At 45.4% G+C, this 24,085-nt stretch overlaps 1 protein-coding gene across 1 annotated transcript in view; it reads left to right on the forward strand.

The window, feature by feature from the left end:
• Positions 1–24,085, forward strand: part of LOC137377412 (disks large homolog 3-like) — a 550,827-nt gene that overhangs the window by 317,313 nt on the left and 209,429 nt on the right. Inside the window, exons 5-6 of the mRNA XM_068046991.1 lie at positions 7,024–7,148; positions 11,671–11,840. Coding sequence (XP_067903092.1) covers positions 7,024–7,148; positions 11,671–11,840 — 295 coding nt within the window. The remainder of the gene's footprint in view (positions 1–7,023; positions 7,149–11,670; positions 11,841–24,085) is intronic.

Below are 24,085 nucleotides of genomic sequence, written 5' to 3' on the forward strand. Positions count from 1 at the left end.
TGGAATCATTCACCTGGAAAGATTAATGGATAATTTCCAAGATCGAGGGGAAAGTTTCATCTCAGAAAGGGCTCTCACGTATTGGAAGCTCCAAATTAGATTGTAGATTGAAGAGGCAGACATCAACAGTATTTGTTTATTGTTGAATTTCTGCACGGTCCCTCATAGCATGGCTCCCCACATACTTACAATGATTATTTTCTTCATGACTCAAATTTTACCCACACTATTTTCCCATCATTCGTGAACTCATGTGGCAGATTTTCCTAGGCCGTTGGAGGTTGGTTTGGGGGCAAACACAGTGGGAAAGTCCTGGAAATTGACGTCAGGTCGGGATCCTAATATGATCCCTCCCTCTTCCGACTTTCTGCAAGGCGGCATTGAAGGTGAGTGAGGAACCCCTTTGGATCTGTCAGACAAGTAATTAAAGAGGTTGTTATGAAGCCAATTATGAGGTCCTTCAGCCCTGAACCCTGGATTTTCCAGCCATGAAACCTGTTTCCTGTCAGCAACTGTCAGCAGTGGTTCCTGTCAGCAGTGGTTAGCACCGCAGCCTCATAGCTGCAGTGACCTGGGTTCGATTCTGGGTACTGCCTGTGCGGAGTTTGCAAGTTCTCCCTGTGTCTGCGTGGGTTTTCGCCGGGTGCTCCGGTTTCCTCCCACAGCCAAAGACTTGCAGGTTGATAGGTAAATTGGCCATTATAAATTGCCCCTAGTGTAGGTAGGTGGTAGGGGAATTGAGGGAAGGTGGGGATGTTGTAAGAATATGGGATTAATGTAGGATTAGTATAAATGGGTGGTTGATGGTCGGCACAGACTCGGTGGGCCGAAGGGCCTGTTTCAGTGCTATATCTCTAAATAAAAAAAAATAAACTCGTCGGGGTCGCCGAAGCAAGTGCACAGCGGGAAGAGCTTCTTCATAAACTGACAAGCAGGGAAGGCTTTGATCAGTTAAGCTGAAGAGCTCCAGTCACGGCCGTTGAGAGACTGCTGTTCAAAGCACTTCTCTCAGAGAGTGTTTTCACTACTTGACAGGTGATTGCCAACTTCTTGACAGCATGGGAGCAGCTTATTCAGCTCCAATTTGTACTTCTGCTGAGGATCAAGAGCAGAGGCCACACCACTGCCAACATCTCTAGCAGCAGCACCAGTTGCCTTCTCTTCAGCCGGATGCCCCTCTACAGGGCAGATGGGGTGGACATCAATGTCCAGCTGGCACGAGGCAAGGCCCCCAACATAGGCTCTAAGGCAGAGGATCAACCTCTCAACATGTCAGAACCAGTGCCTGAGGAGGCTCAGGTTCTCATGGTAGGTTGTTGCTGACATCTGAATCCTCCTGGAACAAGACCCCCTTCACAGTGGAGCAATGGTCAACACACTGCCTGTCAGTGGAGGGCCACCCTGGTCTCTGCTTCTTGCCAAGTAATGTGGTCTCATATACAAGGAGAGAAAGCAGAGGTGTTGCGCAAACGACTACTGGCAACACCTATGCAGTCATATTCAGCTGGCCTCAGACACCGGAAACATCAGAGGAATGTATGATGGCATGAAGAGAGCTCTTGGGCCAACCATCAAGAAGATCACCCCCCTCAAATCTAAATCGGGGGACATAATCACTGACCAACGCAAACAGATGGACCGCTGGGTTGAGCACTACCTAGAACTGTACTCCAGGGAGAATGCTGTCACTGAGACTGCCCTCAATGCAGCCCAGCCTCTACCAGTCATGGATGAGCTGGACATACAGCCAACCAAATCGGAACTCAGTGATGCCATTGATTCCCTAGCCAGCGGAAAAGCCCCTGGGAAGGACAGCATTACCCCTGAAATAATCAAGAGTGCCAAGCCTGCTATACTCTCAGCACTACATGAACTGCTATGCCTGTGCTGGGACGAGGGAGCAGTACCCCAGGACATGCGCGATGCCAACATCATCACCCTCTATAAAAACAAAGGTGACCGCGGTGACTGCAACAACTACCGTGGAATCTCCCTGCTCAGCATAGTGGGGAAAGTCTTTGCTCGAGTCGCTCTGAACAGGCTCCAGAAGCTGGCCGAGCGCGTCTACCCTGAGGCACAGTGTGGCTTTCGTGCAGAGAGATCGACTATTGACATGCTGTTCTCCCTTCGTCAGATACAGGAGAAATGCCGTGAACAACAGATGCCCCTCTACATTGCTTTCATTGATCTCACCAAAGCCTTTGACCTCGTCAGCAGACGTGGTCTCTTCAGACTACTAGAAAAGATCGGATGTCCACCAAAGCTACTAAGTATCATCACCTCATTCCATGACAATATGAAAGGCACAATTCAACATGGTGGCTCCTCATCAGAGCCCTTTCCTATCCTGAGTGGTGTGAAACAGGGCTGTGTTCTCGCACCCACACTTTTTGGGATTTTCTTCTCCCTGCTGCTTTCACATGCGAACAAATCCTCTGAAGAAGGAATTTTCCTCCACACAAGATCAGGGGGCAGGTTGTTCAACCTTGCCCGTCTAAGAGCGAAGTCCAAAGTACGGAAAGTCCTCATCAGAGAACTCCTCTTTGCTGACGATGCTGCTTTAACATCTCACACTGAAGAATGCCTGCAGAGTCTCATCGACAGGTTTGCGTCTGCCTGCAATGAATTTGGCCTAACCATCAGCCTCAAGAAAACGAACATCATGGGGCAGGATGTCAGAAATGCTCCATCCATCAATATTGGCGACCACGCTCTGGAAGTGGTTCAAGAGTTCACCTACCTAGGCTCAACTATCACCAGTAACCTGTCTCTAGATGCAGAAATCAACAAGCGCATGGGTAAGGCTTCCACTGCTATGTCCAGACTGGCCAAGAGAGTGTGGGAAAATGGCGCACTGACACGGAACACAAAAGTCCGAGTGTATCAGGCCTGTGTCCTCAGTACCTTGCTCTACGGCAGCGAGGCCTGGACAACGTATGCCAGCCAAGAACGACGTCTCAATTCATTCCATCTTCGCTGCCTTCGGAGAATACTTGGCATCAGGTGGCAGGACTATATCTCCAACACAGAAGTCCTTGAAGCGGCCAACACCCCCAGCTTATACACACTACTGAGTCAGCGGCGCTTGAGATGGCTTGGCCATGTGAGCCGCATGGAAGATGGCAGGATCCCCAAAGACACATTGTACAGCGAGCTCGCCACTGGTATCAGACCCACCGGCCGTCCATGTCTCCGTTATAAAGACGTCTGCAAACGCGACATGAAATCGTGTGACATTGATCACAAGTCGTGGGAGTCAGTTGCCAGCATTCGCCAGAGCTGGCGGGCAGCCATAAAGACAGGGCTAAATTGTGGCGAGTCGAAGAGACTTAGTAGTTGGCAGGAAAAAAGACAGAGGCGCAAGGGGAGAGCCAACTGTGCAACAGCCCCAACAAACAAATTTCTCTGCAGCACCTGTGGAAGAGCCTGTCACTCCAGAATTGGCCTTTATAGCCACTCCAGGCGCTGCTTCACAAACCACTGACCACCTCCAGGCGCGTATCCATTGTCTCTCGAGATAAGGAGGCCCAAAAGAAAGAGAGTGTTCGTAATGGCTTGTGTGGAACGGATGCAAGGACACCATTTGTGCAGCGTGACTGTGAGGTAAAGATGTGAGAGGCTGAGGGTAAGTGTGAGTGTTGGCCCTTCAGATGGGGATGTGAGATGCCTGCAGAGAGAGAAGAATGAGTCAAGCTACAAGGTGTGTTTCCCAAGGCTTGCTGTGCGGAGAATACTGTGCAAGTCAAAGTGTGGGGCTCGGCACCTGAAAGTGTTCAGCCACTCGCCTGCCATGTCATCCTGCGATCACGGATCCTCTTGTTGCACTGTGCATTGTCTCCAGCTGGGAAAGACCACACTTTTGCTGTTAACTTCCTCAGCCACTTCCATCCACGGCTGTTTGGCTGGGGATGTTCTCCTCTTCCTCCCATCATTGGGAGAGCTCACCTCACCGCAGTCCCTTCAATCCCACAGCAGGATCTCCAGTTAAGAGTGAAAGACCTGGGGAGGAGCCGCCTTCCCAGTTCTCCTCGCCATTCCTGTGGTTGCTGCAGCCTCAAAAATCCAACTGTTGGTCAGTTTTTCTGAAACATACCATGGTCCCTTTAATTAGAAATCCTTCCTTTGACAGAATGGACACATCATCTCGCCCTCCCTTCCTAATTGGTCAGGGAGCATGGAGGCAGGCTGTTAATTGGTTTGCTCTGGAAAAGAGCAACTGCCGGGGACACTGTACAGGGAGTGAGTTTCCAAACCCGAAAATGATCCTGCCATTTTGTCAGGGACTAAATTGCTAAGATTCCGCCCATAGTTTTGGAATCATACCTTCCTTTCCCAGATAGTATGGGGTTCAGGAGTGATCAACTACATCATTACTAAATAAAGCATGTAGTCCTTCAAATTCAGGCACAGTAAGTTAAATTAGACATTGTAATTGCCTTATTCAAATACTGCTTCTTTCATGATTATACTATGGTTTGCCACTTATACTTTACAGACCTTTATAGTAATGAAAAGTATAGATCGGTCGAGAGAAGCAGGCAACTTAGCCTCAACATATGGGCACAGAACTTGAGGACACAATTAGAAAATACACATGCCTCAAGCAAGATTAGAAGTAGATAACATTGGATATATGGGAAAAACCACCTGTTATAAATTCTAGACCTGTTTATACCTTTAAAAATATATGGATTCAAAACCTGTCAATGGAGATCTTGGGAATAGTCTATGATTTATGTATCATGCATATAAACTGTAGAAGGGCAGACACTATAGCCTGAATGATCTTTCCTCATTCCAGTTTTTATTATCTTTATTTATCAGTGAGACTGCCAGCGACACCTACATCCCATGAACGAATAAAAAAAACTCAAAGGGTTGTGAATCTTTGGAATTCTCACCCCCAGTGGATTGTAGGTGCTCCATCGTTCAATACATTTAAGGTTGAGATAGATAGATATTTGGTCTCTCAGGGAATCAAAGGATATGACGAGCAGGCAGGAAAGTGGAGTTGAATGGCAGAGCAGGCTCGATGGGCCATATGATCTACTCCTGCTCTTAGTTCTTGTGTTCTTGTTAATAAGGTTAGAATGTTCTGAATACAAAACAAAGTATTTCAAATATTCTGGTGGGTTCTGGAAGTTGTCCGGTGAAACCCTTGAGGAAATTTGGTGCCATAGTCTCTTTCCCAATCAAATTTTAAAAAAAGAAACATATCAGCAGGACCAGATACCACATTCCACTCCCTAGTCCTGGTACACCTCAAATTTCCCCTCCATACTTCTGCCAAGTGTCCGAATGGCCGTTTTCCAGGCACAGAACAGAGGAAAAAGGTGCTGAGACCTATTAGATCAGGCCTCAGTGTGTCTTTCCAGGATTTCCTGGGGCGTTCCCCCAGAATGCACCCCCAGTGTTGGTACTTTAATGGGGCAGGAGAGGTCTCACTTTCTTCTGGCTGTACTTTCTAGGCACCCTGGTGCAGGAGTGTCTGTGGATGCCTGGACCTATTACCAGCTTGCCCCAGGAGCCCTGTCAACTGGAATGTCACAGGGCTACCAGAGACAAGCAGGACAAGCATATCATAGACACATTTTATTCGACCTGTTCTAAGGTGATTTGAGGCACTCAGGCCTTCTGACTGCTGATTTCCATCATAGCCAAAAGGCCCTAATCTTGGAGGGCTGATGCACACCACAGCCTGAGAGGTCTGCAGCTGCACTTAAATTTCTTTTTAAGCACAAGACCCAACTAGGGGTAGGCCTGCACCAGGAGCTCCCGAGGCTGTGCAAATAGCTGGGGAAGGAAATATACATGTACTTTCTTGCACTGTACCTGTTTAAGATGAATATCTGTCCTATTCAGTCAGACATCATCCCCTACATGGCATAAAGCCCACTATTATGATAAAACAGTGAATCCACTAACTCACTGTGCGTTACACCAGTGCAAATCCACTAGTTTATGATTAAAATTATATAATATAAAAGATATAACACCACAATTTCATAACTTGCAGCATGTTGGAGCTTAGCTTCCATCACATTGGGCACTTTGAGAAATGTCCGACATTGAATATTGTGGAGGTAGTCTACAAACCAGCAAGGTCTGCAGCTATGGAAGAACAAGAGCTTTTTTATTTACAGAAAATGAGTGCACAATTTCTGAGGCTGCACCAGAAAAATGTATAAAAAATTATATAGGGATATTTCATTATAATAAGTCCCCCTGCTGCATTGTACATGAAAATGGTCTTGAACCTGCTACATGGCAATCCGTGAATCAAAGTTTTGCTTCTCAAAGGTGGCTCATATATAAGCTATGTGACTGGTTTCAATTTGGTCACTGGCATAAAAGATGCAGCTTGTATTGATTCTGTCACTCTTCGCTTCAACCTGCAAATCTTTGATGTCATTGCTGTTGCTTTGTGTAATAGCTTCAATGTTATATCAACAACACAATGCTCAGCAGATACTTGCTCAGGCACCCCTATTCCTGACTACTACATGGACCAATGACAGGCATACAATTGTGAGAACCTTTGGATCTATATCTAACTGGACTTCTGTGATTTTGATTGTCTATGTGTGTTCCTGGCTGGGTGTAGAAGGCTATGTGTGGGTACAGGTGTTTTTTAGATGAGTGAAGATACCTGTGTATGAATGTTCATTTTTGGGTGAATCGGTAATAATTGGGGGGTGGGTCACAGTCTTTCTGTAGTGATCAAGCCTTAATGTATCTAAAGGAAGGCTGAGGTTTCAGCAAATTTATAATGAGGCCTGAGCCTCAGTTTTTGAGTCGCAAGGCGTAGGCCTCTGTTAATTTGAAGCAGTTGAGGACTGGGTCTTATTGCATTTATAGCAAGCCCTGAGCCTGAGGGTGTTGGCAATAATTGAAGCCTGAGCCTCAGTTGTCTATAGTAACCAAAATTTGAGTTTAATTTTAATTGAATGATTTGGTATGCTGCAAGATAATTGATTTCTGGAGTTTTGGTGAATCAACAATTTATGAGTTCTGTCCTTGCAGGGTAATTCAGGCCTGGGGTTTAGCATTGCTGGAGGAATCGACAATCCTCATGTTCCAGATGATCCTGGGATTTTTATTACCAAGATTATCCCTGGTGGGGCCGCTGCGATGGATGGACGACTTGGGTAACTAACTAATAACTTACAGAAAACACATTGTTCAATAAGAACTATTGTACAGTAAGACATTGCATGTGTTCTTGCATTGAGAGGTGCTCTCACTGCTGGTATCTATCCCCGTATTCTTTGATCTTTAATATCTAGAAATCTATTGATCTCTGTCTTGAGCATACTTAATGACTGAGCCTCCACAGCCCTCTGGGGTAGAGAATTCCAAAGATTCACCACCCTCTGAGTGAATAAATTCCTCCTCTGTTCTCTCACTAGCAGGTTGACTGTATGTGGTGGTTGGAACTGGATGCTGAATATGGCAGGGCTTAGTCGTGATGTTTGCTGGTGTGCTGTTGGTGACCCAGCTGGGGCAGTCAAATCCCTCAATCTGTCAGAACACTGAAGGATGTTAATTCCTGCATTAGTCGTGTTGGAGAACATCCTTCTCGATCTGTTTTGACAATTCCTGCATTGGAATTGCTTCTTTACTCCACATGAGTTCTCCCTCTCATATGTACTACAACTCCAGGTAGAGATCATGCTGCATTGTGGCCTCTTGTTTGTCAGGTAACTACTCTTTAATGATGATTCTTCAATTTTGAGTATGTGAACGAGAAAGTATTCCCATTCTGAGTTATTGAAGTGAACCATGCTCTCCTTCATATCCTATTACTACTGGACACTTGCGTTAGCCTTGTATCATGAACAATCTGACTTCTGCCCCTTTGTTGCATTGCATGAGCCATTAACATACTTTATCATCTCATTTATATTTTACAACAATTAAACGCACACAAAATTGCACTCTGGAAAGCGAATTTGTGCCATGTACTACATGTGTGCCACTGCTAATAAAAATGGTAAGGTTTAGCTCCAAGAGCCTCAGAAATTCTATACTATCTTTGTATCACCAAGATGCTGAGACTCTTGTTTGCAACACCTTAAATTTTGTTTAACTGTTTCCCGTTTTAAGGTCATACAATGGATTCAGACTCACAATGATCAAACTCAATTAAATGGAAGTTCTTTTTAATCTGTGCAACCTGTCAAGACTAGATAAAGAGAGGATACAGTCATCTCATAAAAGAAGGGAAACCTCTCATTTCTGTCATCATGACGCTGGGATGAGAGCTCTTTAGCCCTTCAGAGCAGTAGCAGGATTGGTTTTGCACAGCAGCAATGTAGAGAGAGGCACCATACTTCAATAGAATCTGCAGAAGCATGTTACTAAGCCTTAGTTTATGAAACACATTATTATGTGGGCCCAGGTTATTGTGGAAAATGATGTTCCTACTTACCATAGAGGGAGTGCAACGAAGGATCACCAGACTAATTCCTGGGATGGCGGGTTTGTCCTATGAGGAGCGATCAAGGAGACTGGGCCTGTATTCTCTAGAGTTTAGAAGAATGAGAGGTGATCTCATTGAAGCATACAAAATTCTTACAGAGCTCAACAGGGTTGATGCAGAAAGGATGTTTCCCTTGGCTGGGGGCTCTAGAACCAGGGGACACAGTCTCAGAATAAGAGGTAGGCCATTTAGGACTGAGATGAGGAGGGATTTCTTAACTCAGAGGGTGGTGAATCTTTAGAATTCTCTACCCCAGAGGGCTGTGGAGGCTTGGTCATTAGGTATATTCAAGACAGAGATCAATAGTTTTCGAGATATTAAAGATCAAGGGATATGGGGATAGTGTGGGAAAATGGCATTGACATAGAAGATCAGCCATGATCTAGTTGAATGGCAGAGCAGGCTCAATGGGCTGAATGGCATACTCCTGCTCCTATTTCCTATGTTCCTATGTTCATGGAAAGCTGACAACATTGAACATCTGCACACAAAAACCATGTACCTGAAGCATTAACTTACACCAGAGCATAAAGATAGTGAGAAGAAACAAATTGCATCTGTCACCTGGGCTGTAGGGAACAGTCAAGCGCATTAACATTATCTCAAAGATTATTTTATCTTTTTCTGTATTTCTCTTTCTCTTTTCACAGCCTGTTTGATTTGTGAGTATTTCTTCTTGCTTTCTCTCACTGGAGGGAGAGGGAAGATTAGATACAGCTATGCAGGTACATCCTGGCATCTATTGCAGAAAAGGAAGCTCTCAAGTAAAGCTATAAACATTCAGACAATGACCACCGCATGGACTCACTGAACAGGAGGCTGGATTAGAGAATAGAGCACAGAGTTAGAATGCCAGATTTGCAGCACTTCTAATTTTCTGCTCATCGAAACCCAGCACTGAAAAACCAGTGTAACGAATTAAGTGCACTGACTTCTGCAGTGGATACTCTAATACACACTCGCATGAACAAGTACTCCATCCTGGGAATGTAGCTTGTGCTGAATTTACCTGATTGTCTATAGTTTTAATTGAGTTTGATCATTGTGAGTCTGAATCCATTGGCAGTACTTTGGGAAGCAGCTCCTTCAGCAGGGGAAATTGCCAGCAAAGCTGCACTCACAACCAGATGGTTCTACAAAGAACAAAGAACAAAGAAAATTACAGCACAGGAACAGGCCCTTCGGCCCTCCAAGCCTGCGCCGATCCAGATCCTCTATCTAAACATGTCGCCTATTTTCTAAGGGTCTGTATCTCTTTTCTTCCTGCCCATTCATGTATCTGTCTAGATACATCTTAAAAGACGCCATCGTGCCCGCATCTACCACCTCCGCTGGCAACGCGTTCCAGGCACCCACCACCCTCTGCGTAAAGAACTTTCCACGCATATCCCCCCTAAACTTTTCCCCTTTCACTTTGAACTCGTGTCCTCTAGTAATTGAATCCCCCACTCTGGGAAAAAGCCTCTTGCTATCCACCCTGTCTATACCTCTCATGATTTTGTACATCTCAATCAGGTCCCCCCTCAACCTCCGTCTTTCTAATGAAAATAATCCTAATCTACTCAACCTCTCTTCATAGCTTGCGCCCTCCATACCAGGCAACATCCTGGTGAACCTCCTCTGCACCCTCTCCAAAGCATCCACATCCTTTTGGTAATGTGGCGACCAGAACTGCACGCAGTATTCCAAATGTGGCTGAACCAAAGTCCTATACAACTGTAACATGACCTGCCAACTCTTGTACTCAATACCCCGTCCGATGAAGGAAAGCATGCCGTATGCCTTCTTGACCACTCTATTTACCTGCGTTGCCACCTTCAGGGAACAGTGGACCTGAACACCCAAATCTCTCTGGACATCAATTTTCCCCAGGACTTTTCCATTTACTGTATAGGTATGGTTCTCTTTACCATACCCTTTGTCCAGGCACATCATTGAGGCCAAAAGGCTACACAGCACACATGTGGGATCTGCTGTCCTTGGTTTTTCTTTTCAGCAGCATTACCAGAATATAAAAGAAAGGAAATGCTTCCTCATTTGGAATATAGGTGTACATTTTGGAAAAATATATTGGCCTTGGAAAATAATGCCTAAGATAATGGGATTAACTATGATGAGAGACTTGGTAAACTTAGGTTGCAATCCCTAGAGATGAGAAGGTTAAAGGATCATCTGATCAAGCTGTTTAAAATAATGACCAGAATTGACATGTTGGATAGGGACTGATTATTCCCTTTAGTATGGGGATCAAGGACAAGGAGAGATAATCGTAGAATTTGAGCTAAACTGGTTAAAAGCAATTCCAAGAAAAATTTACTTACACACGAAGTTGTGAGAATGTGCCCCAGAAGGTTGTAGATGTAAAGTTGATGAGGTATTTAAATAGTAGATAAATACTTACTTGGGAAGTAAAGACATTAAGGGATATGAAGGTTTATTCAGGAACCTAGGCAGGCAGTGCTGAAACCTACTCGATGGGATTGCAGTCAGAGAAAGGATTATCACACCATAGCCCCAATTCTCTGAAATTGCTGAATTTCTCCTTTATAGAGAAAGCAAGCAGTTGGAATGAAAAGATAGAGCTGCCAGGGCTAACAAAATGGTGGATCAGGCTTGATAAGCCAAATTACCTACTTCTGTTCCTGAAGGGTAAATTATCCGATTGTCCATTCCCATTGCCTTATCCTGCAGGATTGCACATTGGGAAACTGTGCAAGCATACTCCATAATTTCCTTTCCATTATGGTAAGAAAATTATGAGCTGTGCGTACACGATTTCACAACATACACTCCTGGAATGCGTGGCTACAAGGCACGCAATTGGAAAGTTTACCCATATTCCTATGTTCCTGTCATGAACAATGAGGAAGTTCAAGCTAAGGATTCACAGCTTACCTCTGAGAAGCCCAAACCCATGCATACCATATCAGCTCCATCTTAATGCTTTAACCTGTAATATTTTGTGGCACCTTGTTGAACCTTGAGTCTCTGTGCATTTTAATTTCCATCATCTCTGTCTCACTTTTTGTATCACATTTTACATCCTATAACATTTGGATTACTAGTGAATAAGTTCAGAATCTGATCTTTCTGTCCAGGGATGGGGTGAAGCGTGTCTCACCTTTAGGGAAATGTTCATTCTGTCTACCTCTGGAAACCTCATCCTTGATTGCTGTTGGTGTTTTCAGGGTCAATGACTGTGTGCTGCGAGTCAATGATGTGGATGTTTCAGAAGTCGTCCACAGTAAAGCAGTGGAGGCGCTGAAGGAGGCGGGACCTGTTGTTCGACTGTTAGTCCGTAGAAGACAGCCAGCTACAGAGGCTATATTAGAAGTGAATCTTTTAAAAGGACCCAAAGGTAACTTTCTAATGGCTGACTTGGTGGTGCTGATTTGATCAATGGTATTGCCACACATGCAAGGGAACAAGAGAAAGGCAGAACTAACTACCCATCCATTCCCATAACTCAACTTTGGGTATCCTACTTAGTTAAACTGGTTTCCCTGGGGAGATATAGTAATAGCTCTTGAAAAGCTCCACTGGTTCTCTTCTTCCAAAGTCAAAGCAGTGTCATTACAGTATGTGTTTCTTACCAAAATATAGAGATCAGCAATAAGTTCTTTATACATAACATAAACAGTACCTCTGCATTTCTTGGCTCAGTAACACAAATGACAGCTGGGCTATCCCAGTCTTCGGAACACAAACATTCTCAGCCTCAATAACAGCATCTGCACTTAGTCTCAGTAATACACAGTGCCTGAGTATTCCCAGTTTCTGTAATACACAGTGCCTGATCATTCCCAGTCTCAGCAATACACAGTGCCTGTATTCCCAGTGTCAGTAATACACAGTGCCTGAGCATGCCCAGTCAGTAATGCGCAGTACCTGAGTATTCCCGCTTTCAGTAATGCACAGTGCCTGGGTATTCCCAGTCTCAGTAATGCACAGTGCCTGAGTATTCCCAGTTTCTGTAATACACAGTGCCTGAGTATTCCCAGTCTCAGTAATGCACAGTGCCTGAGTATTCCCAGTTTCAGTAATGCACAGTGCCTGAGTATTCCCAGTCTCAGTAATGCACAGTGCCTGAGTATTCCCAGTTTCTGTAATACACAGTGCCTGAGTATTCCCAGTTTCAGTAATGCACAGTGCCTGAGTATTCCCAGTCTCAGTAATGCACAGTGCCTGAGTATTCCCAGTTTCTGTAATACACAGTGCCTGAGTATTCCCAGTTTCAGTAATGCACAGTGCCTGAGTATTCCCAGTCTCAGTAATGCACAGTGCCTGAGTATTCCCAGTTTCTGTAATACACAGTGCCTGAGTATTCCCAGTCTCAGTAATGCACAGTGCCTGAGTATTCCCAGTTTCTGTAATACACAGTGCCTGAGCATTCCCAGTCTCAGTAACACACAATGCCTGAATATTCCCAGTCTCAGTAATGCACAGTGCCTGAGTATTCCCAGTCTCAGTAATACACAGTGCATGAGCATTCCCAGTCCCAGTAATGCGCAGGGCCTGAGTATTCCCAGTCTCAGTAATGCACAGTGCCTGAGTATTCCCAGTTTCAGTACTACACAGTGCCTGAGTATTCCCAGTCTCAGTAATACACAGTGCCTGAGTATTCCCAGTTTCAATACTACACAGTGCCTGAGCATTCCCAGTCTCAGTAATGCACAGTGCCTGAGTATTCCCAGTTTCTGTAATACACAGTGCCTGAGCATTTCCAGTCCCAGTAATGCGCAGTGCCTGAGTATTCCCAGTCTCAGTAATGCACAGTGCCTGAGTATTCCCAGTCTCAGTAATACACAGTGCATGAGCATTCCCAGTCCCAGTAATGCGCAGTGCCTGAGTATTCCCAGTCTCAGTAATGCACAGTGCCTGAGTATTCCCAGTTTCAGTACTACACAGTGCCTGAGTATTCCCAGTCTCAGTAATACACAGTGCCTGAGTATTCCCAGTTTCAGTACTACACAGTGCCTGAGCATTCCCAGTCCCAGTAATGCGCAGTGCCTGAGTATTCCCAGTCTCAGTAATGCACAGTGCCTGTATTCCCAGTCTCAGTAATGCACAGTGCCTGAGTATTCCCAGTTTCAGTACTACACAATGCCTGAGTATTCCCAGTCTCAGTAATACACAGTGCCTGAGTATTCCCAGTTTCAGTAATATATAGTGCCTTGGTTTTCCCAAACTCAGAGGCTGAGAAATTCAACTTCTGTGAAATCAGTGAAGCTACTGGTCCTGTCTGTGGCAGTGTGAAGGCCGTGTGAAGTGTGAACTAAATCCCGCTTTGGGCCTCATTTAAATTACACTTTGAGGCAGCTTCCTTGCAGGGACCTGAATGATGTTGTTCCTGCAATCAGCTACTAGCTGTACCTTGATAGAGTGGTATCCTTTTCTGGTGATGAAAGTTGCTAGCTAATGTTCCTAATGGCCACATGTGTACAGTGCAAGCGAGGGAAGCCAGCCTCAACCTCTGCCCTCTTGCTTGCTAAGGTCAGTGGGGAATGTGAAGCTTTGCTCAGCCTTGACAATTCAGGCATTGGTCACATCCTTTAATGCAGCTAGCTGATGTTCCCTCTTGTAGACTTATATGAAATAGTGGTGTATAAATTCAGAGGGCTGGGGACTTTGAGGGCCACTGGCATGACATGCCCCCTTTCCAGCAGGCAGCCAGTCCTATTGCAGGAGGTTTGCGACAACCTGCCTGGAGAAACACAGCCACCTCGGGCACTGCTTCTCAGTTAGATCCAGCAAGGTGAGTCTTGGCCTGTAGACCCAGTGTATTGGATATGGCCTCCTCCATGCAGCACCCCTCCCCCTCCCCCACCACCCCCCAACCTCATGTATTCTGAGTGGCCCAGGTGGTGGCTATGGTGAAGCTGCTGTTTCTCCTCCAAGTTTTGCTGCGTTCAGAAGAATAGATTCCATAATGAGCAGAGAGTCCTGACTTAAAGCATTGTTAGGCAACAAAAGGATAAAAGTCACAATCTGGAAGTTAGAAATACTCCTGGCAATCCAGGTAGCCACAGATGCTGTGAGCCAGTGGGCTGCAGCCAAGAGGTCTTTTTTTATACTGCTTCAGGGGCCCGGACACCAATCCAGCCAGGTTTTCCTGGCAGGTCCAGGAATGAGTGGAAGATATGCAAATTTGAATTAGAATGCAGTGGGGGTGAGTATGATATCGTTGGAAGGTATTTTTGACTTCTTAGTTAGGATACCACTTGCCTGGGGTGGGTACTGAACATGCAGCCTGAAGCAGATCAGTCAAAGGAAGGATGTCTAATTAAAGGGACCATGGCATGGGTTACAAGGGCTCACCAACATTTGGATTTGTGAGGCTGCTGCAATTACAGGAATGGAGAGGAGACCTGGAAAGACTGCTCCCCAGGTCTCTCACTCTTACCTGGAAGTCCTGCTGCGGGATCTGAGTGGCTGCAGTGAGGTGAGCTCTCCCAAGAATAAGAGGAAGAGGACAACCTCTCCAACCAAGCAGATGTGAAACGTAGTGGCTGAGGAAGTCAGTAGCAGAAGTGTTCCCCTCCAACCTGGAGACGGTGCAACAAGAGGATCTAGAACCTCGGGAGACCATGACAGGTGAGTGCTCACACTTTCAGGTGCCAAGCCCCACACTTCGAATTTCCCAGCAATCTCCTGCACTGCATTCCTCCGAACAACACACCTTGCAGATCCACTCATTCTTCTCTCTGTAGATGTCATGATTGTATGTGTGGGCTTAACTCAAAGAAACTCAGTGTTTTGGAGATAACACCTGACCTGGGGTTGTCGTAAGGTCAGATAAGCGTATGCTCCAGTAATAAGCAAGCACTCTGCAGAAGTCTTGTTATTAAAGCTTGTTAAATCTTTGTTGAGGTTAAATCTGTGACTTCAAGTGTGATCCTTCAGCCTGAGATGTGACATTAGACACCTCACTTCCCCATTTGAACAGCCAACATCACACTTACCTTCATCCTATTGTTCTCTTGCACCCATGCCTCACAGTCACCCTCTACAATTGGTGTCCTTCCTTCCTTTCCACACAAACCATTACAAACTCTCACACCTCTGGAGGGAGGGTGACCCTCCACTGATAGGCACCTTGTCAACCATTGGCAATGCGTGCTCACCTGCTCCATAGGGCAGGAAGTCTTGGACCAGAAGGCTGCAGATGTCAGCAGTGACCTTCTGTGACAGCCTGAGCCTCCTGAAGCACTGGTGCACAGATATGTTAAGAGAGCTGATCCTCTGCCTGTAGACCTCACCTGTAGAGGTTGGGGCCTCACCCCCTTCCAGCTGGATCTCTGTGTCCATCCCATCTGCCCTGTGGAGGGGCATGTGGCTGAGGAGAAGGCAGCTGGTGCCTCTCCTGGTGTTGCTTCTGCTGCTGCTGGAACTGTTGGCAGTGGTGTGGCTTCTGCCCTTGCCCCTCAGCAGAGGTGGAAGGTGGAGACGTATAAGCTGCTCCCAAGCCATGTTGAAAGCTGGCAGCAGAGAAATGCAACTGAAGGTGAGTGAAGTGCTGGACAGATAAAGTGCTTTCCAAGAAGTTGGCAATCACCTGTCAAGTAATGAAAGCCCTCTCTGAGAGAAGTGTTTTGAACAGCAGTCACTCAATGGCCATGCCTGCAGCTCTTCAGTGTAACTGATCAAAGCCTTCCCAACATGTCAGTTTTGCTGAAGAAGTTCTTCCAGCTGTGCACTCGCCTTGGTGACCCCGGGCAAGATGCAGACACAACGTGGAATTTGTGTTCTGTTTGGAAAGAAGAAATTCAGATTTTAAAATGCTTTCAATTGCCTTCTTAATCACCTCTATTACTTTCCCACCAGACCACAGGGGTTCCCCAAAGGACTCAGAACCCATCCCAGGGAAAGCCAGAAGAGGGCGGGATGACATCAGGATCCCAACTCGGTGTCATTCTCTGAGACTTACCAACCTCACACGCACCAGATCCAGCATCCAACTGGCTGGGAAAATTCTGTCCTTTAACCCCCAAAGCCCATACCGTCCCCACTGGGTGGGGGGCTCATAATCAGGCATTAAAACTGTGGGCAAATGTGATTTTGTGCAATAACTTGCAATTTGACTTTGTAAATAGTACAAGGCCATAACCAAACCATAGTAATCAATTACAGATGGATAAACCACAGAGGGATGAGAGAAAATTAATAGCAAAGTTAGGAAAAACGTTGACCAACGGGGCCAGTATGAGATCATACAGAAGCATGACAAAAAATAAATTTGGCTTGTTAAGAGGAAGAAATAAAAAGAGACAAAACAGCAGATGCCAAACATAAACCTGGTGCAAAGCATTAAGGTAGAAAAGTCCCCAGGGCCTGATGGGATCTACCCTAGAATACTGAGGGAGGCAAGGGAAGAAATTGCTGGGGCCTTGACAGAAATCTTTGCATCCTCATTGGCTGCAGGTGAGGTCCCAGAGGACTGAAGAATAGCCAATGTTGTTCCTTTGTTTAAGAAGGGTGGCAAGGATAATCCAGGAAATTATAGGCCGGTGAGCCTTACGTCAGTGGTAGGGAAACTATTAGAGAGGATTATTTGGGACAGGATTTACTCCCATTTGGAAACAAACAAACTTATTAGCGAGAGACAGCATGGTTTTGTGAAGGGGAGGTCGTGTCTTACTAATTTGATTGAGATTTTTGAGGAAGTGACGAAAATGATTGATGAAGGAAGGGCAGTGGATGTTATCTATATGGACTTTAGTAAAGCCTTTGACAAGGTCCCGCATGGCAGACTGGTACAAAAGGTGAAGTCACACGGGATCAGAGGTGAGCTGGCAAGATGGATACAGAACTGGCTCGGTCATAGAAGACAGAGGGTATCAGTGGATGGGTGTTTTTCTGAATGGAGGGATGTGACTAGTGGTGTTCCGCAGGGATCAGTGCTGGGACCTTTGCTGTTTGTAGTATATATCAATGATTTGGAGGAAAATGTAGCTGGTCTGATTCGTAAGTTTGCGGACGACACAAAGGTTGGTGGAGTTGTGGATAATGATGAGGATTGTCAGAGGATACAGCAGGATATAGATCAGTTGGAGACTTGGGCGGAGAAATGGCAGATGGAGTTTAATCCGGACAAATGTGAGGTAATGCATTTTGGAAGGTCTAATGCAGGTGGGAGGTATACAGTAAATGGCAGAACCCTTAGGAGTATTGACAGGCAGAGAGATCTGGGCGTACAGGTCCACAAGGTCACTGAAAGTGGCAACGCAGGTGGATAAGGTAGTCAAGAAGGCATACAGCATGCTTGCCTTCATCGGTCGGGGCATAGAGTATAAAAATTGGCAAGTCATGTTGCAGCTGTACAGAACCTTAGTTAGGCCACACTTAGAATATTGCGTGCAATTCTGGTCGCCACACTACCAGAAGGACGTGGAGGCTTTGGAGAGGGTACAGAGGAGGTTTACCAGGATGTTGCCTGGTCTGGAGGGCATTAGCTATGAGGAGAGGTTGAAAAAACTCGGATTGTTTTCACTGGAACGACGGAGGTGGAGGGGCGACATGATAGAGGTTTACAAAGTTATGAGTGGCATGGACGGAGTGGATAGTCAGAAGCTTTTTCCCAGGGTGGAAGAGTCAGTTACTAGGGGACATAGGTTTAAGGTGCGAGGGGCAAAGTTTAGAGGGGATGTGCGAGGCAAGTTTTTTACACAGAGGGTGGTGAGTGCCTGGAACCTGTTGCCTGGGGAGGTGGTGGAAGCAGATACGATAGCGACGTTTAAGAGACATCTTGACAAATACATGAATAGGAAGGGAATAGAGGGATATGGGCCCCAGAAGTGCAGAAGGTGTTAGTTTACGCAGGCATCAAGATCGGCACAGGCTTGGAGGGCCGAATGGCCTGTTCCTGTGCTGTACTGTTCTTTGTTCTTTGTTCTTTGTTCTAATTATCAACAGTTAACTAAGTGTTGCTTTAAGTTTTTGAGTGTTACAAAACACACTTATTATCCCTGGTTTTATTGTTTTTGTGTAATAAACATGGTGAGCGTGCTGTCCTATGAAGAGGCAAGAAATAATAATGAAAGCCAGCATGTTAACTGAACTGAACAGTCATTTCAACTCTTGCAATAGCATTGAGAAGATTAGGACCGATGCTAATAATACAATTGTGCTGTGCTGTGGATCCTGTCAATCTCAGGTACCATACTGGAGAGACATAACAATATGTCTTGTGTTCAACCTGAGAAGCACTTTCCTGTGTTTTGCACTTACCTTCTGTTAGTAAAGCACTGAATTAAATCCCTGGATTGGACAAATGGGAGCCAATAGCATGTCAAATTTTAAAGACCACCGCCTCTTAGGTGTTGCCTGTGCTTGCACAGTATTGTACAGTCACCTTATCAACATATTTCCGCGGTGCTCCTGGCAGCTTGTGCATTATATGCTGGAAATACTGTGCAGGGCAGGGGCTGGAATGTTTTGTACCAGCAACCAGTGTACCTCCTTCTGTTTCTACATAAATGGCCCTGCAATTGCAGTCTTCATACTGTTATGCCAATGTGTTTTGTTGAGTGATAATTTTCTTTAATCCACTGACTGGAGACCTGAATTTATATATTTTTTTAAAAGATATCTAAAAAATTAATGACTTTGATAGCAGCTTAGGATGGTCACCTAATTTGCAACACTGTATCCTACATGCAAGGACTGTGAGGAGGGAGATGAAATGTCTTCTAATTCCCCAGCAAGAACCAAGACCCAGGAAGTTTAAGGGAACTGTTTGTTCTCTTTCTTTTAGCAAGAAGAAGAAATACTGCTAACTGCTATGTTTAAATCACTGAGTGACTGTCATGTGACAAGCCCCTCTCCATCTGTGGTTTTAAGCTGATGTTTTCTCAGCAGCAGTGGAGAAGCAACTGGCCTCTGACACAGGCAGACGTGAATGGGGGTGTCTCCATCTCTCTCTATTCCAGCCTGAAAGCATTCAAATCCTGTTTGTTGACTGATCACGTTTGCATACTCCGGCTACCCTATTGGAGGAAATCATCGGCATCGCTGTCTCTAAGAGACCAACCGAACCAGTCATCTACCTCTTCAAACTAAAAGCCTCAGGACCACCGAATTCAGCTAGAAGCCAGTCGAATCGCCAAACACCACAGACTGTATACCCCTTTTCTTTCTATGGACTCTATAACTCAACCAATCTACTTTTTCCCTAACTTTCTGTAACCAATTTGTGTGTGTAAACCTCCAGAGTGTGTGTGTGAGTGGAAGTTGGTGCGTTGTTTATTATTTAATTAGTTCGGTTTAAGTACAATAAAGTTATCCTCTTTCTTTGTTAACTCATGAAAACCTATCCGATTGGTTCTTGTTATGATCGTAACAAGTAAGTAATCAAACACTTACTGAATTGGTCAGTGCATCCACTTTAAGAAAGAATTAAACCTGCTGTGGTCAAACAAGGAGAGGGAAAAGAGGGAAGCCCTTCGACCCCTCCTCACTTGACTGTAACAGAAATTTGGGGGCTCACGTCTGGGATCAAACCCAAAGACAAATGGGAAATTGGAAGCCAGAAACCAGATTGATCCCTAGCAATATTTTAAAACTTCAATACAAGTTTTCGTGTGGTTTTCAGTGTTAGAGTACTAAAATGGCCACATTCAAGGCCAGTACCCTCCTAGAACAGAGTGAAGTAACTTGAGCCAGGTCACAAGCTCCATCTGTTGAAGTGTTGAGGAATGTAGCTGGGCAGTCAGAGATTGCTATCCGTCCAAAAGCTAGGAAGCCTGAAATCCTAAAACTTGTGGCCAACCATTTTAAAATTGATACTGAAGAACTGGAGACAGGCATAGAATCTGAAACAGACCAATTAACATTAACTAAGGTACAGTTAGAACAGAGGAGACTAGAATTAGCTTTCCAGGAAAGGGAGAAAGAAAGAGCTTTCCAAAAGAAGGAGAAGGAGGAAAGGGAGTTAAGGCCACTCGAACTAAATAGGGGAAGAGCCAATACAACCAGTGAAGGCACCGCTAGTGAGGGAGTTACCCCTAGCTCAGGATTGGGTGCTTAGTTCTTAAAGTTCTCCCGGTTGATACCAAAGTTCAATGAGGGGGATGTGAAAGCATTTTTCATCTCTTTTGAAAAGCTTGCAAAACAGTTGAAGTGGCCAGTAGACAGCTGGGCACTGTTATTGCAAAGCAACCTAACAGGAAAAACCCATGAGGTTTATTCACTGTTGCCTGATGAGAGTTCATCAGATTATGAGATGACTAAAAATGCTATCCTGAGTGCATACGAACTAGTACCAGAAGCGTACCGCCAAATGTTCCGAACTCTCCGAAAGCAGCCAGAACAAATGTACATTGAGTTCGAAAGGGTTAAGCAACTCGCTTTTGACCAATGGGCACTTAGGATAGAATCCACCTATGAAAGCCTTAGAGAGGTGATTCTTCTTGAGGAGTTCAAAAACTCACTTTCCCTTTCCATAAGAAGCCACGTGAATGAACAAAAGGTTCAAAGAGTCAGGTAGGCAGCAATCTTGGCTGATGATTATACACTTACTCACAAGTCCTTGCCCCAAAGGAAACCCTTCCCTTGTCACCTCCAGAAACCTGAAAAGGATAGAAGATGGGAGGGTAATAGGAGGATGAACAGCCGTGAGTGAGAAGGGAGAGCTGGAAACACAGGGGACCCTCCTCAGGCCAGAAAGGAAGGTACTGAGAACAGGAGTGATGCCTGGAAGCCTGTATGGTTCCATTGTAACAAGGCAGGTCACCTTCGAATTGACTGCTGGAAGTTATGGGGAAAACCCATAGGTTTAGTCAGCATACACCAAACCAGTGCAGGAAAGGGGCCCTGATGAAAAACACAGCGGACCAGGCTGTGGCTTTAACTGCAGCAGTAAAACCAAGTCAACCAACTGCTGAGAGTGTGAGAAAACTTAACAAAGACCCTGAGAGTTACCAGGATTTTCTGTCCAAAGGAAAAGTGACTCCATACCCCTCGAGTGAGGCGAATAAGCCCATAGTCATATTTAGGGATGCAGGGGCCACCCAATCCCTTTTGCTGGGAAAAGACATGACTTTTTCCCCACAGAGTGTATTGAATGCTAGAGTGCTGGTAAACGGCATCGGAGGAAACTAAAATAAAAACAAGAAATGCTGGAACCACTCAGCAGGTCTGGCAGCATCTGTGAAAAGAGAAGCAGAGTTAACGTTTCGGGTCAGTGACCCTTCTTCGGGTCACTGACCCGAAACGTTAACTCTGCTTCTCTTTTCACAGATGCTGCCCGACCCGCTGAGTGGTTCCAGCATTTCTTGTTTTTATTTCAGATTTCCAGCATCCGCAGTATTTTGCTTTTATTATCGGAGGAAACTATATGCCCAATACCTTTATACTGGATGCACCTGGAGTGCGACTTTGTTTCAGGGCCAGTAACCGTTGGGATTGTCCCCAGTTTACTTGTGGATGGGGTCGACCTGCACCTGGGTAATGATCTGGTGGGGGCGAAGGTAGTAGCTTCCCCAGTGGTTTCAGAGAGACCGAAAGAGGTCAGGACTGTGTGCTGACCCGATCCATGGTCAAACAAGCTCCGTCAGAGGAGGCTGAACTGGCACTGCAAACAGATGACCCTATTGTATGTTTATCTGAAACCATCTTTGGGAAGTTAGAGGTCCCAAAGGATAGGTTAAACAGGTCATCCTTGGTCGAGGCTCAGCAAGCCAACCCAGTATTAAAACAGTTAGCACAGACTGCCTAAACTGAAGCTGAAGCAGAGGGAGTTCCAGAGTGCTACTATTTAAAGGATGAGGTGCTGATGAGGAAGTGGAGACCTCCTCACAGACCTGCAGACGAGAAGTGGACAGTGGTTCACCAGGTAGTGGCGCCACCGATGTACTGTAGGGAAATATTGAGAATAGACCACGAGATTCCAATTGCTGGACATGTCGGTATCAGAAAAACCCAAACTCACATAAGACAGCCTTTTGACTGGCCACAACTCCAGAAGGATGTGATGGAGTTCTGTCAGACTTGCCACATGTGCTACCCTAATTCCCATACCAACTTTTGGGGAACCATTCAGCAGAGTGCTGGGAGATTGTGTGGGGCCCCTGCTGAAAACAAAAGGGGGCTGCCAGTATCTTCTCACCATTATCGATGTGGCTACCCGATTTCCAGAGGCTATTCCTCTAAGAACTATCTCTGCCAAAGTAGTGGTGGAGGGGCTAACCCAATTCTTCACCCAATATGGGCCGCCTGCTGAGATCCAGTCAGATCAGGGCACAAATTTTATGTCCAGTATTTTTCAAAAGATCATGGATAATCTGGGCATAACCCAGCTAAATTTCTCAGCCTACCACACAGTCACAAGGGGCTTTGGAGCAATACCACCAGACCGTAAAGAGAACGAGGGCATACTGCTATGAGTACCCCTATGACAGGGATAAAGGGCTGGCATTTCTTCTGTTTGCTGCCATGGACTCACCCAATGAGTCCACTTGCTTTAGTCCCTTTGAATTAGTTTATGGACACGAGGCAAGAGGTTCTCAAAAACTAATCAAGGAGAGGTTTTAAGGACATGGATGTATCTTCCCTGTTAGATTACATCTCCATGTTCTGAGAACAGCTCACAAGAGCCTGTGTGGTGGCTCAGGAACACTTAAAAACCTCCCAGACAACTATGAAAAGGCAGGCGGATGAACATGCCAAAGCCAGAACATTTCAGCCCGAGACCATGTGTTAGTGCTATTACCAATACAGGGAGAACCATTGAAAACCCAGTTCAATGGCCCGTACAGAGTAATAAAGAGAATTAGCCAAGTGGATCATATAATTGACACCCCAGATCATTAGGAAAAAGCGAAGGCTGTGCCATGTCAATATGTTAAAATGGTATCATAGCTAGGAAGGGGACAAACAAGCTCAGGTCTGTCAGGCAGTCAGGAAAGAGGAGGGTGAAAGGGACAGTGAGGACAAGTTAAAGGGAGGCCTGAAGGAATCCCAAATCGAACCCCCTACTGTCCGGTTAGCTAACACTGAAATGTCAGGGAAATTAGACACTACTTTTCTATTTACTTGCAGAAAAGAGAGGAGACCTAACAAGACTGCTCATAGCATTTAAAGGGATCTGCAGGGATAAACCAGGGTGCACAACCTTAACACTACATGATGTGGATGTAGGAGAGACCCCTCCCATAAAACAAAATCCCTATTGCCTAGGTCCCAGAAACTGACCCAGGTTTGGGAGGAAATTCAGAATGAAGACCTAGAAATTAAAGATTTAAATTCTGAAGGGAGACACAGAAAAGCTCATAAGCCAAAGGAACACCCTAAACCCAAAAAGGTTTTTGTGACAGATTTGGAGGGTGGTGATGGTGGTGGTGACTGCAGGTCAAGTATCCTAACTGAGGAGGAGTTGTGGGCCAGGCTGGATGAGCTGGAACAACAGGAAGAGAATTGAATGAAATTGACAGGGGGTCTCAAGCTGCAAGGGAAAAAATCCAACACTGGGATAAAGTGCAAAATGACTATGAAGCACTTCAAAGCGGGCTTAAAACTTTGCCTGACAAAGTGTCTAATGATGTTATGTTGCCCACTTGCATTTATGCCAGGACAGCTAATTAACAGAAATGAAGTCACCGTTTTATT

The sequence above is a fragment of the Heterodontus francisci genome, chromosome 15, assembly GCF_036365525.1.
Source record: "Heterodontus francisci isolate sHetFra1 chromosome 15, sHetFra1.hap1, whole genome shotgun sequence".
Taxonomy (NCBI): domain Eukaryota; kingdom Metazoa; phylum Chordata; class Chondrichthyes; order Heterodontiformes; family Heterodontidae; genus Heterodontus; species Heterodontus francisci.